We start from the raw sequence: 13782 nt of genomic DNA, 5'->3' as shown, positions 1-13782 counted from the left end.
TAAAGGAAAAAGCACAAAGCGCTGTACTCAAGAGACCAAGCTGGGAAACCTTCACTCTAAGTGGGAAGGTCTGAAGGAGCTAAAGTGCTGGCACCACGGACAAAGGAAGACCTGGCTGGCTGTAGCCAAAGGCAGGCCACGATCACTCCGGACAGTCCCAAAGGTCTTCCTTCATGTTAACATGAAAATACCACGTCATCACACACACTCTGCTCATCCTAAGTCCCTCTCAATTAACTTTTCACGTTGCCAAGGCCAGAGCAGTGCCACTATCTAATTGCAAATGCAGCTGTTCATACTCATACCCGGGCATACAAGAAGGATTAAAGGTTTATCTTCCCAATACACAAATATGCCACCTTAAGCTCTGATGCAATAAGCCACTGCTGAGGTTAGCAGCTGCTGCTCACAGCTTAGGGCCTGGTGTGCGTCACCACTGGAGTACAGCAGTGGGACAGGCAAGCAGTTAATGAGGTAGAACAGTGTAAATCAAAGAAAACAGTTGGGTCAACCACTCGCAATAGCTTCAGACAAAAGCGCCATGGTGGGACTTCTTGTACATCCAGGGACTCCTTATCATGAAGTTACCTGGGAGTTTCAATGGCAGAGGGCAGTCTGGAACTACAACATCTTCACAATGCACGAGATGCGTTGAGTATGGTTTTGCCCAGAAAAGCCCAATACACTTTTCAAACCCAGAAAGTATTCACAGATTGTTTAAAAAAAGAAAAAAGCTTCCTGGTTTGATCCATTTTGTCTCTGTATCACGGCAAACCCTATCTATTTATTTTTATAATTTTTCATTCCCACTAGCTCTGCAAAGCCAGCTCAGTTCTGGGAGAATGAGCCGAATTCCATTCTGGCTCACATCTCAAACAGCATTGTTTATCCATGTCAATCGCAAAGTCTTCATTGCAAACAGTGACAGATGAGTCAAAAAGCAGATGAGCAGTAATTACAACAGAATGTTTTTGAAGTGGCAAATTCAGCAAACTTGGTCAGGAACCACTGAGGGACTCAGAAACCCTGCAGTGCCATCGCAGGGTGTCACTTTCAAGAGGAACTCAAGCAGGCACGGAGACATCACTAGTTTCACGTGCAAAGTGCTGTTTACGTGGTACCTGGTTTACCAGCACCCAACAACCTCAGCCAATAGCTTAAGACAGTAAAGTAGAATATCATTTCCCACTCAAAGCAAAGGGAGGCCATGACAGACAGGATGTCATAACAACAATAGAACTCATGGTAACATGGGCGCAATTTATACTGGATTGAAGTCAAAAGACCTATTGCTTCCCAGCTCCAATCCAGCTCAGCTGGTTACCCACACAAATTCTCCTGCTGTCAGAGAACTACTCAGTGACCATCCTCAGGAGATTCAACTACCCAGGAGTACAATGGTGTTCTGGGTCTGGCTGGGATGGAGTTAACTTCCCTCATAGCAGCCATGTGGTGCTGTGTTTTGGATTTGTGTCTAAATAAGTGTTGATAACACACTAGGATTAGCAATAGCTGAGCAGTGCTTGCACAGCACTGAGGTTTTCTTCCCTGCTCTGTCCCTCCAGTTCTTGGCCAGAACTGGGCAAGAAGTGGGGAGGGGACAGAGCTGGGACAGCTGGCCAAAGGGGTATTCCACACCAGATGATGTCATGCTCAGAAATAAAGTATCAGGGAAAGGAGGAAGAAGGGAGGATGTTGTGTTTGTGGTGGTTGCCTTCCCAAGTAACCATTACTCACCCTGCTCTCCAGGAAGCAGGCTGGACATCTGCCTGCCACCAGGAAGCAGTGAATAAATGCCTTATTGCTTTGCTTGCATGCACAGCTTTGCTTCACTTGTTAAACTGTTTTTATCTCAACCTGTGAGCTTTTTTGCTTTTGCTCTTCTGATTTTTCTCCACAGTCCTGCAGGGAGGTGGGGGAGTGAGCAAACTACTGTGTGGGGGCTTAGTTGCTGCCCGGGACTGACCCACCATGTTTGGTCAAGCAGCTGCATCATTAAAATCCCCTCAGCCTCAGCAAGAGGCTGAAGTAGAAGGCAGCAGGTCCATCTGCTCTCACCTCTACACATTGTTTGCCCATGGCTCTGGACTGAAACAATGCTGGGGAGATACTGGTCAGAAATACTCCTTTAGCACATCACTCCGCTGCTCAGCATGAGGGCCAAGGGACCTGCGCGAGCTCAGAAAGGCCTATGCGCTCACACCACAAAGGTACGCTCAGATCACAAATGCCACAAGAATGGACAGGGTACCAGGAGTCGTGGGAACTATCCTGTGATTTCAGTACCGCAGCAAGTTACATCACTTATGATTTTCTCAGCAGACAGTGAAGAACTCTCCTATCCTGGGTACAGAGGAGGTGCTGTGGGAAACCACTGGCTGACTGTGAGCCCTCAGCTGCTTTGGTATTCCTGCCTGGCACATTTAGAAGTGGGCAAATACATTCAGTTTAGCCCAGTTTTTCGTTAGTGGTGAACACGCTAATGTTACTAGGATTACATACGTAGCAGTGGGCAGTTGAGGTACTTATGTCTGGGCAGCTTGGTTAACATGAAATGCATACTTCCATGCACAACCTGGCATTTTGCATTTTAACAAGGGTGAATTCTACTCAGATTAAAAGCTTCGCTCACCCTCCTCTCAGTGTGGCTGTGAGATGGCCCTCTATGCCAAGATCAGTGTAACTCTTACAATCACATTTTAAGAGCTCTAAACTCTAATGCTGTTCTTGCCTAAATGGAATAGAAAGAAAAAAAAATTCAAGCTCAGAAGCAGCAGCATTATAGCAAATTCTGAGACAAAAAGTAGTGAAAAGTAGTCCCATTTATTTGAAGATCTGTCAATAACAGGTACATATTAAGGAGCAAATCAAGTCCTAACACAAGTTGGAGTGAAAACAACGATTACTTCAAGGCTGAACTGGACCCTAGAAACATTCCTGTAAAAATCTGTGGCACTTCAGCTGCTTGCCTGGGGAATGTAGAGGACATTAACAAACAACAGACATTTTCATTTAAAAAAAAAAAAAAAAAAGTTACATTTCTTCAAATCAGTTCCACTCTAATGTACAAAATGGAACAAGATGACTTAACTAAGTTGTTAGGAAAACTCTATGAATCTAAGAAGTGTTTTGCCCAAGCCAATAGGGGAGTCTGTCAGTTGAGGTATAAGATTGTTTTTCTTCATTGGTTTGACTCATCTATTCTCCGCCGACAGAATGGACAACAATTATGCTGGAGTACAAGAAGCTCATAGTCTTCTGTGTGAAACATCTGTTAATTAGGAACAGATTTAGGGACAAGTTAGCCTGTGACTTGCTCAAAGAAAACACAAACTGAGTTCAACAGCTTCTCTATGGCACAGACATTCTGAAGCTACCATTACAAGAGAATCGGCCTCTTACTTTCAATTGCCTGAGAGCGCTATAGGCTGGAATAGAGCAGCAAGCATTTCACAGACCACTGCCATTATTGTTGAAGAGGCACAAACCAATTAATTACTTTTGCAGAAGGAAGGACAAAAATTAGACAGTTTCTGTGTAAGAAAACGTGACTGACTTCCAGTATTTCAAAAAGCCATTCCTGAGAGGGGAAGGAGAGGGAGAGGGACTGAACCACAAACTTAGTTACTGACTAATTTTCCCTGCTAGACCAGGCCGAAAGTCAGAGACAGAGCAAAAATAAATAAATACAAATCAGCATTCATTGTTCAGCCAAGGTTTGCTCGAGAGGCTCTGACTTGCTGTCAGTGCAACTTCTCAAATTCAGCTACCTCAAAGTTTTCAGAAGGCAGCTGGTCCTCTGTGCATCACACAGCTTAGTTTTTGGTTTTCATTGCCTTCTCTGTCTCTGCATCATTCAAGAATTTGCTGAATACATTTTAAAGTATGTGGTTTCAATGATTAGAATTGTTTCAGCCATAGGGTTCTCAGTAGGGTGTTTTTGGTTTGTTTTTTTGGGTTTGTTTTTTTTTGTTTGTTTGGTTTTTTTTCAAACCTCTCCATAAAAACACTACCTGAAAGCATGATGGACACATGGTAATGGAGGCATCTGGTAGCAGGGAACGGTAGTACTGCCATCTCAATGGCTTTGGCCAGCGTTTAATCAGGACATCCCTCCGGCTCATGGACTGGAGAACAGCACGATTCACAATCACTGGAACAAATTCTGAGCCTCCTTGCTGCAGGGGAGCAGGTTTAGGAAGAACTACTGTTACCAATTGCAAAGCCCTTTGAGGATTAATAAGATGTTGTAAGAAGCAAAGTGAAATTTAGTAGAAAAAGCTAATATAGAATTGGCCTGAGTCTAGTCTCACCAAACTCACTGTGAGTTTTATCAATACCTTCAGCGACAGTAGCATCCAGCCACATCTCTAACTTGGTTTCAGTGAGCTTCCATTATTCATTTTAACACAATTCCTTGTAAATAACACCCATGCCCACAGCCTTTATTAAAACCTCACAGTAACAACTGTTTTATAGGTATACTGCTTAGACACAGAAATAGCCTGGGGGACAGTCCTGTTCTATCATTGTATGATGATAAAACCGAATTCCAGGAACGTTTACTTTAAAATCTTTGTTGTTTTGAGGTTTTTGGTTTTTTTGGAGGGTTTTTGTTTGTTTGGTTGTTTTTTTTAAGAAAGGAGTTAAATAGCAAATCCCTTTCCCTCCCAAGTGCCACCCCTCTCTTCCAGTCCCCTGCTTTGTATCTCTCTCGTGGTAGTCTCTGCAACACATTCACACCAGAAGAGCAGCATGGATTCCAAGTTAAAAATTTCTATTCATTTCTGTTGTTAACAAGGAAGAAACAACTGGAAGATACAGGTAAGGCTCTTACCTCAAAGCTCAGTTTTGCTGTAAAGGGATCATCATCTTCAATAATATCTGTATTGTCATCAAGCCTCAAACTCTGTGCATCTAGATGCATTTCTTAAGGAAGAAAAAGAGTTCCTATAAAATTAGCTGTTCTCACAGTAGCTAGCACTCACAGAATAAATATGAAAACATACCAGCAGGACCGGTATCCTTGTTGCTCCAGAGTATTCTCAAACTGCTACAGTGCCTAGATTATTGTAGAAAGTACTAGAGAAGGGTTTGCTGTGATTCACAGTGACTGGGGAAATTTGTCATGCGGTACAGCAAAACTGACCACAACCAAGTATGACATCAGCTCTGCCTTCTTTCCCCCTCTGCCCCCTTCTGACAGATGACAAAAAGCAAATGAAGCAACCTATTTAAATTATATTTTTGAGCAGCTTTAGTCAGAGATTGTGTTTTCTTGTGCACTACTCTGCACTAATATTATATGGCCTCCACAGCAACTGGGAGCTCTGGATGCCAAAGCATTACAAAACAGATTCCAACAGGAATGGTTATGAAGAAAGGCCATGCTGGTTTCCCTTGGCTAAGAGAAGGCAGCCTCTAGAGCAACCTGTTAGGGGAGGTAACACACTTCAGATTCTCCCCATTCTTTACAGAAAGCGGTTAAAACAGAATAGGTAAAGCATGGCATTCCATTGTTAAAAGGAAATGTTTCACATGATTAGAAACAAATTGTCCTGATGAAAAAGCTTTATGAAAATATTAGGTTTAGTTAAAACATCACTTTGGTTGTTACACTAACTTGAAAAGGAAACATGATGCAATTGTACTTACATCAGTCATATGACAAAAAAGAAAATTTTAAACCTAATGGGGGCAAAAAAAAAAATTTATTTTCAAAATTGTTGCTTTTTTCCCCCTAAGAAAAGGACTGGAAACCAATTTTAATCAAAAGGATACAGTCACTCATCATCTCTTGCCATTTATTCTCTCTTTTATTCAATCTTGGAACTTCAAGATCAATGAGAGCTACAGCTTCTTCATCTGTGATGCCATCTTCCAAATAGAACTCAACCAGATGCAGTACTTCTAAAGGGGTGTGAAAAGCAAGGAGCATTTGACCTGCAAGAACTCAGAAAATGCCTCCTAGAAGATACTGTGCCCCTTAAGAAATGAACACCCTCTGGCTTCTATGATGGCAGTGTTCTGCCCACATGTTCTTATGAAGCAAGTTAAATAAAATTAAACCAAAAACTCCCTCAACTTCTCAAAGGATTTCATCTGTGTTAATGAAACACTTCATACATTCACTGTCTCATAATAAAGCAATGCTTTACTGCTGCTGCTATCTTGCAATGAAATCCAACAATCCCTGGGACAAGACACAGGCACTTAGTCAAATCTAACATTAAAAGGAAAGATTTGTTTGGCCAAACAACACTGCAGAGAGAACAAATTAAGTATTAACCTACTAGGTTCATTTAACATTTATCTACTTGAAAAGCACAACCAAATGTGATATTCCAACGCACCATACGAGGAAGCGGAGAAGACGAAAGGTTGTCTGCAGTTAATGCAGACATTCCCCAAGTTATTTAGCAAAGGGTTGTTGGTAGAGCACCTATAACACAAGGGCACGAGCTCCTGCAAAGACACATACAGAGCAAAGTAATCATAAACAGATCAGCACATCCTGAACTCTTTCTTTTCAATTAAATATGGGCTCCCAGGGTTTACACCACTGATACTACATCAGCGCTAATCTGGAGAAATACTGCTGTGAAATCAGATCCTTAAACATCTGAAAATGCTTTCCCTTTTTAATAAAACAGCAAGTTCTCACATTAAAAATAGCTGTCTTCACCATTCTAATAATTAAATTTTCACCTTGCCTTGGCAGTAACAGAAGAATTCTGCATCAAATACACAGTGACAAAAGAAGTTGAAAAGAAGGTTATCGAAGCAAAGTTTTTTGCTCTAAGGTTTGATCAAATTTAAGTTCTCCAATTAATTCATCTCTTCAAGAGCACAGTTATTTTAGGCAGTTCTTAAGATTGTGTTTCTATTATTTCAGGTGGCCAGGTGCATGTTCACTTGCACAATGCAATTTATTTTTAGTGAGTACTCCATGAGACATGGCTTTATAGAACACTGCAGAAAGTCAGACTTCAGTTAAAGAAGAAAAGGTGTTAAAATAAGACTTAAGGAAGGAAGGTCATTAAGGGATAGGAGGAGGGAAGGAGTGCTAGGAGTGGGACAAATGAAAGTGACCTCCAGCTGGACAGAGAGACAAAGACTGTGGAGTAATTGCATGTGGATCAGAAAGAAAAAGGCTTGAAAGAATTAATAGGCAGAGAGGAAGGTAGATGCAAGACAGGAGAGGGAGGATGGAAGCTGCCCATAAAGAAAGGACTGATTTTAATTTGTTCTCAGGAGCAAAAGGAAGTCTGACCTGAAGAATAATAATAAAAGGACTGTCTTTCCAGCAGAAATATAATTCTATCGCAGAGCTATGCATAATATATTTCAGATTTTTTTTTGTGCACAGAGCAACTCAGATTCTTGGATTAGGCCACATATTAATGACTAACATGAAACACATTATAACTTACTTCACTGTCATGGAATGGCTTGGATCGGATTGTCAGGCTGCCCAGCTCAATTGATTTCTGGAACCTAGCTGGGATCTGCAGTCCCTGTAACTTGTCATAGGCATGACGAGCCAGTTTATATGCACCAAGAGCTTTACTCTGTTTTGCCAGGGCAAATAATGTATTGCTATAATTTAATTAAGGAATAAAAATACATATGGCATTTCAGAAAAACTGCAATACTCTTTCTAATCAGAGAAGTTGGGCAATGAAGCACATCCAACACCGGTACTTTAAACAGGCTTTAACAAGAGAAATCTATTTACATAACTCCATTTAAATACGAGTGTGAAAGGACTATCAAAATGTCTGTGGGCAATTATTAGCAAGGTAAGGAATTGACCCTACATAAACATTGCTTTAGTTAAATATTCTGACTCCATTAACAAAATTTCAGTAATTTTAGGGCAAATGGATTTTCCCCCAGCCAAAAAACAAAACAAAACAAAAAAACTTACAACACCAGCAACCCACTGACACCAACTAAATACACATCATCTTATTGGAAATAAAGCATATGCTCTGTGTCATTGACCAAGGGTTGTCTTTCCCTTTCATCAGAGTATAACACTAACTGCTGTTTAGAAAGCTACTGATCACAAGACACATTATGAAAGATTATACATTTATAAGTGAGGAAGTTATGAAAAGGAAAGCTAACATCCCATCCAAAGGCATAAATTAAGTGAAAAGGAAAAAATCAGGCCTCCCTGTGGCATCCAGCAACCCTTGCTATCTTTTACAGACAGGTGCATTTCCACAGGGTTCACACAGACCGTTTATAAAGTACTCTCCAAAGATGCAATATGCACTAACAAAGCTGTGCAAATGTTAGCCTGACAGACACTACACAGCTATACCAGCCTCATGCGAAGCAAACGCTCCTGGTTTTTTTTTTCCCCCCTCCTGTCTCAGTTCAGTCTCCTTGTAACAACACTGTCAAGATTCAGAGCCAACATCCTGTTCCAGTGACTGGTATCCTAGAACTTGCTTCTCTGACAAAGGTGATACACCAGACTGGGTGGGTGGTTTTGAGAATTACATGTTAGCCGATTTGTACAGCTCTCCAAAACTATTTAAAAAAAAAAAAAAAGGTAGCACAGTTAAACACACAATGGCACACAATGGTTTGAAGATGCTGATTATTTCCTTAAGGACAAAAGTCGGTTTCCATTAACTATAACCAACAGCTGAAACCGAAGATACCCTACAGGAGATAGCTGCATTGTGGATCAACATCAATTATTTCTTTCATGTATCTCACAAGATAACTTCTAGATTTTGTACTGTATTGGAAGGATACACTTTTGAGATCCCCAAAGGAGTCTCCTTTGTTAAGCTGTGAAGCAGAAACCTGGAAATATTGAAGAGGGTTTCAGGCAAGTGGAAACTGAAAGGCTCCTCCTGCAGTATTAAAAATACAGACACATATTTCTAAGCTGGAAAACCAACAACTCGTATCGCTAAGCATCACAGCACTAGGCATCTCAAGTACTGTGTTTCTTTCATACAGTTGCAAAAAGAAGAGGTGCTGACAGAATATAGCAAGTGGATTTTGCATGTCTTTATCACCAAAGCTCATGTCTGCTACATGCAGAAAAAGAGAGAGAGAGATACGTGTACCTAAACCAGACTCTTTAACACACTATTTAAAAATGAGGACAGACTGGCCAGCAATAGTGTAGTCTCCAGCACTGTAAGGTCTGAAATAGTCTGACCAGCAAAGACCTCCATAGCACAGTCTTCTTTTGGGCAAGGGCACAGATCAAGGGTTCTCAAATGTGTTACAACAGATATTTTCACCAGCAGTGGCAGCAACATTGCTACAATTGCTGGAAATAGCAGGAGCTCCTCACTCATGATTGCTTATCATTTTGGAGTAGTTTACACACATCACTACTGTTACACGTACCACACTGTGGGAATCCCTAAGCTAGGGTGCCTTCTGTTCAATCTTGTTTTCCCATGATTAAAGGAAAAGCTGACTGTAACCTGTGTGGGACCAGAGGCTCAGGTCACTGTGGAACCAAACCGACACAACTAGCAAAAAAGGGCTGAGGGTGGGAAGTCAGTCATCGTCACATCATCTACTCACACTAAGACAAGCACAGATCTGCTAAAACTGCACTGCAGTTTTTAGGAACTGAGACAACAGAAGTTCTTGTACAGTACAGCAGAAGGCTGTGTAATAAAATAAAATAAAGAAATAAATAAAGTTACTATACATTATCACTAATCTACACCCTATTTAATTGCCTGAAAAGTAATTAATTATTCCTAGTTATTTCTGGACTCCCTAAAGAAAAATGCTCAGGAAGCATAAATACACAACTTCTCAAGTGAATATCTTACAGTGTATCTTTGAATAGAGTGATAGACATGGTAAACTTCTGCCAAATGCTGGAAGTGATGAAACTTCTGTAACATTTCAGTCTTCTGTTGTTCATTCTCTGCAGGAGGCAAAGGCATTAGTGTAAGTCTCCAAGATGAGTCTATGAGACTCAGATGGAAGAAAACAGCATATTATGATTTTAGCACCAGTACTTCCAAAAGAGGTATGTACCAGTTCAAATGTGTTCCATCTACCTGTGCAAACCACACATTACACAGACTTGCCGTTTTTCTGAGGAAATTTCTGGTCTAAAACAAGCATGGTAAAACACAAAACAGTTGAGGCAATGGTTTTAACATAGCTAGAGGCTATAGCTTAAAGGCAGAAAATAGTAGGTGTGCATCACTGGAAACCTCATCCTTAACTTCAGAGTTTACAAATAAAATTAGTTTTGAAACATTTGTTTCATAAATACTAAATACACTACTAAACCACTTGGAAAAATTTGCTTCTCTATAAAATACCTGAGGGGTAACAGATCAGCACTATCATGCATCAGCTGAACAAAAAAAAAAAAGTAGTTATAGCACCAGGCAAAAGGCAATATTATCAATCTTTTGTATTCATTATTACTAAATTACACCTACTAACTACTGGCTCCACCTCTCTCCCAGTCAAATACATTCAGAAGACAAGACGTTAGCTAATGAACAATCAGTTTTATCGCTGTTGGCACAAATAATTTGTAAAGTATGTCTCCAACCTATGTTCAAATACTAGATGTATCTTACACTCCAACATCATCTTTTATTTACTAGTACGTTAACCATCCTATCACTTCTCCAGTTAACGTGTGTTGTGGGAAGGTACATGAGGATGCATGGTCCCAGGAGACGTGATTTTGATTCTAGTCAGATTTCAGAAGGAGGCCTAAGGATGCTGATGTTGCTGTTTTGCTTATTTGTTTTAAATAAGCACATGGGAAATCGAGGGGAACTACAAAAATAGCACAAGCCAGAGTTAAGCACAGCATTAAAAAAACCAAAACAAAGCCACACAACAGTGAAGTAGTTGCAGCAATGCTATCACAAGTCAGTAATTGTTCGTCTACATGCACAAGAAGGTAACAAATATAAGCTTCCTTTCAGTTACTTACCTTGGGCTATATCTAAACACTGCATGGAAAGCATCCAATAATAATAGGCTGCATCGTTAAATCGGCTTTCAACCACAGCATTGTGCGTTAGCTGCTCCAGCACTCTTACCGCTTCACTCTGCCTGCCAGCCTTGTGAAATGCTACAAAGAAGGCCAAAACAAAGAGGATTTTACAGTGTGATCATATCAATTAACTGAAATTAATGTTTTTAAATTAAGAGCAGTCTATTCAGCCAATATCAAATAGTCTATCCAGGGCAGGATAAAAAGGATTATACACTGCTATTTTTCTCCTTGAAAGCAGCGACACTAATGGAACATGAGAAGCATCTGTAGGTATTTTGTGGCTTTTGCACTGCCTCAGCAGCTCATGAGCTTATAGGTTTTGTACAATGCTGGTTGCTTTTTTTAAATATAGAAAAGAACAAAAAATGCTATCATGATTAGATCTCTATACAAACAATGGCAGTCTCTAAACACTGCAAATCACAACTTCATTCAAAAGTACAACAAATTAATGTTTGAAGTTAGTGGTCTGGTTTTTAATGCTGAATATTTTGAAAGAGTACAGCATTTACTATATCATTCTATCATTTATTAACAGTATTTCTTTATTTGATGCTCAGAAGCCCGTATAAAGCAAGATCCTGAATTCTTACTTGGTAAACATGCATTTGGCAAACAGAGCCTTCATATAGAGTAATGGGGATAGGGGGATGGGACATAAAACCCAACCCCACAGCACAATGGCCTCCTGACTTCAGCTAGCTCAGATATAACCAAATTCTCACATAGCTATGCAATGATCTCTAGCTCACCCAATTCTGAGGCATTCATATTTGCTGAGCCACAGCAGACTAGAGCTTTGTGGAACAAACTGGGAACAACGTACCTATATTCAGAGTACTATGTGCAAACTACCAAACTGCCCTAAAACCAGGTGCCGAGACACACAAACTAGTTTTATGTGGAGACAGATCATGTCTGGCATGTTCACCAGCTTGGCCCTTATAAGCAAATGCAATTATACACTTAGATCTGAGCTGGCTCTGGAAACAACAGATGCAACAGTCACATGGAGCTGCACCTGAGAAGAGTAACTATACTAAAAACATGTTGGCTCCACATGGAGCTTGCTTCAACATCTCCTTGTCCCTGGAACAGTTTATGAATTAAATTTTGAAGCCTGTCTACATGATGGAAGGTTGACAGTTCTCTTTAAAGGTAATTTTATAAGCCTAACGAAATACATTAAAATTCTTAAAGAAACAGGAAAATTTTACTTGTACAAACCCATCATTACCTAAATATAAGGAAAAACTATGCTTTCCACTCAGGTTTTTAAGGTGGCTGCCATATTTTGAATTCTATTGTGATAAAAATATTAATACAGACAGTTCAGCTTATTATGCCAAATACTGTTGTCACGTGCCACACTCACATCTACGACGAGATGGAAAATCTGGACCTGTATTTAGATGCCATCATTTTTGATAGATCCATCACATTTTCTTACCAAATAAGGAGACCTCCAGCTACTTTAAGACTGGCATGAAAACACAGGTTCTATTTGGTTTTGAATCCCACCAATAAGAAACTCTCCAGGGCAGATGGTACATATTCTGTATTGGAAAAGTCTGGCATACATTTTGAGTGACCAGTGATCTGTCAGTGACACTCTTACCTTTTTGGGCTTCTTCAAATCTATCATTCTCTGCTAGCCACTGAGCGTAAGGGACATAGACATCATCTTTGAATTCAGGATGCTTTTCACTCAAAGCAAATGCCTGAGGTAAATAAAAAAAAATAATCATTTTTAGAATACTGCATGGTTTAAACAGTTAAAGGGTTTAGAATATTCCATGGGATCAGTCCTTTAGCTCTAAGTAAATTCACAATAAAAATACATACACAGAATAAAGAATGCAATCCATATTTCCTCCAGTATGAAACTAATGTATTTTAAAATAGAAAGCAATCAACAACAAAAGAAAAGAAGCTAAGCATAGTAATGGTCTGGTTATTGAATCAGGGAAATTTGAAAGTGATTATCTAAGAAAATTTAGTAGATTTCACAGCAAGAGACAAAAAATATTTTTATTTTTACTGAATATATCTTCTAAAGAAATTGAACTAACACTGTAAATGCAGTTTAGATTCACTTTCTAAACTCACCAACTAGTCAACAAAGGACTAAGTCTACAGTCTTCCAAAGCACTGATATAACTGGGGATGGAGTTTGTCAATTCCAGCAGCACTTTGAAAACATTTCCTTAAGAAACTACACCTATCAAAAACTTAATGTGAAGAAACACAAACAAAATTAATGGTGACCCCAACTATGAAGTGGGTGGTACCAGCAGATCTGTGTTTTTATGGAAAAACCCAGTGAAGTCAGAACTTTACCTAATCAAAAGCATAAATCCAGTTATAGAGTGGGGTCCACACTAATACAGCACACATTCATCAGATATAAATTATGTATATGGTGTTTTCACTCAGGTGTGTCCGAATTATAAATAATACAGTATAAAGCAGAATTTGCCATGATTTAATTACTGCGTATTCTTTCTGATGGACTAGAAGCATGCCATGGATTACCATAGGAAGAGGGCAATTATAACTCAACAGGCAAAAAAGGTGCTCAGAAGTGAGACCAAGAAAAATTCAGCCAGGAAACTAAAAAAAAAACAACAAAACAACAAAACAAACCAAAAACCAAGCAAAACCAAACAAACAAAAAACCACCACCAATCAAACACTGAATGTACAAAATTAACTTAAATACTCTGAATCGCATTGTACAGAAGCCTCCCTCCCTG

General features: G+C 39.7%; 1 protein-coding gene across 10 annotated transcripts in view; it reads right to left on the bottom strand.

Moving 5' to 3' along the window:
- Positions 1–2804: 2804 nt before the first annotated feature.
- The window catches only part of IFT122 (intraflagellar transport 122), a 33973-nt gene continuing 22995 nt past the window's right edge, over positions 2805–13782 (bottom strand). For 7 of the 10 annotated variants that reach the window (XM_029996027.1, XM_029996022.1, XM_041118846.1 and 4 more), the window contains 10 exons: positions 12645–12747; positions 10961–11101; positions 9825–9922; positions 8776–8876; positions 7434–7599; positions 6354–6465; positions 5782–5910; positions 4838–4917; positions 4014–4178; positions 2805–3271 (listed from right to left, as the gene is read on the bottom strand). In XM_029996027.1, the coding sequence (XP_029851887.1) occupies positions 3182–3271; positions 4014–4178; positions 4838–4917; positions 5782–5910; positions 6354–6465; positions 7434–7599; positions 8776–8876; positions 9825–9922; positions 10961–11101; positions 12645–12747 (1185 nt within the window). In that variant the 3' untranslated portion in view covers positions 2805–3181. Of the gene's footprint in view, positions 3272–4013; positions 4179–4837; positions 4918–5781; positions 5911–6353; positions 6466–7433; positions 7600–8775; positions 8877–8902; positions 9491–9824; positions 9923–10960; positions 11102–12644; positions 12748–13782 lie in introns of those variants that run through there. The other 3 variants (XR_005931000.1, XR_003920734.2, XM_041118848.1) reach the window with 3 other exon arrangements.

Source organism: Aquila chrysaetos, chromosome 20 (genome assembly GCF_900496995.4).
Source record: "Aquila chrysaetos chrysaetos chromosome 20, bAquChr1.4, whole genome shotgun sequence".
NCBI lineage: Eukaryota > Metazoa > Chordata > Aves > Accipitriformes > Accipitridae > Aquila > Aquila chrysaetos.
Note: the sequence above shows the minus strand (reverse complement) of the source record. Positions and strands in the feature narration are given on the sequence as shown.